At 23.8% G+C, this 990-nt stretch overlaps 1 protein-coding gene across 1 annotated transcript; it reads left to right on the top strand.

The window, feature by feature from the left end:
• The first annotated feature begins 165 nt into the window (after nucleotides 1-165).
• On the top strand, nucleotides 166-684 carry Chro.50350 (LD24380p). Its single annotated transcript, XM_659805.1, has 1 exon — nucleotides 166-684. One exon carries the CDS (start codon nucleotides 166-168, stop codon nucleotides 682-684), a length of 519 nt encoding a protein of 172 aa, XP_664897.1.
• Nucleotides 685-990: the final 306 nt, after the last annotated feature.

The following is a 990-nucleotide window of genomic DNA, read 5'->3' on the forward strand; positions in this document are numbered from 1 at the left end:
ATAAAATTATATAATTATATAATTTCATTATTTCTTAAATTATTAGTAAATAATAATTTTCTAAATTATTATATTAACTAATATATATACTAATATTTATATGTAAATTGAATTACTTTAAAATAGTTATTTTGAAAATCGCAAATTTATTTAAAAAAAGAAAAGATGAAAGCAGCAAGACAAGTAGTTACAAATGGTAGTCCAAAGGTGGAATTACAAAAGGATACATATTTTGTAGAAAATCATGTAAATTGCGCTGATCCTATTACATTATCAGAAGGAAGTATTAAAAACAAGGTTTCAGTTAGATGCTCTCAAAATAGCAGAATTATTGTTGAACAAAAAGTCAACAGTATTTTTATTGAAAATTGTGTTGGATGTATCTTTCTAGTAAATGGTGTAATTTCATCCATAGAAATTGTTAATTGTGATGATATTAAATTACAAATGACAGGCATTGTTCCAACTATTTCTCTTGATCAATCAAATAAAGTTAATATCTACACATCCAAAGAAGGAAAGAATGTTGAGGTTTATAGCAGTAAATCAAGTGAAATGAATTTACTCTTTCCAGGAGAAGAAGAAGGTGACTGGAAAGAACTTGCAATTCCTGAACAATTTGTCACTAAATACAATGAAAGTAAGGGTAAATTAGAAAGTGTGGTTTCTCCATTATATGGATAAATAAATTACTTTCAATTCAAATATTATAATTAGTATTAATCTTAACTTGGATTAATATTATTTTATAATATAAATATCTCACAATACAACTCAAAAAACCCTTATTTAGATATAAGAAATGAAGAAAATCAAATCAATAGAAATAGTGAAATAATTATTGTGAGAAGAAATTTGTAATGTCTCTACTTGTATGTAATGTTTTCGCTTAATTTAAATTTGAATTGTATACAGGAAACATATTATTTATATTATAAAAAGAAAAAAAAGAAAAATAGAGGCAGAAAAAAGAATAGCACAGGGAAAGAT

Source organism: Cryptosporidium hominis (genome assembly GCF_000006425.1).
Source record: "Cryptosporidium hominis TU502 chromosome 5 CHRO015110, whole genome shotgun sequence".
In the NCBI taxonomy this organism is placed as follows: Eukaryota; Apicomplexa; class Conoidasida; order Eucoccidiorida; family Cryptosporidiidae; genus Cryptosporidium; species Cryptosporidium hominis.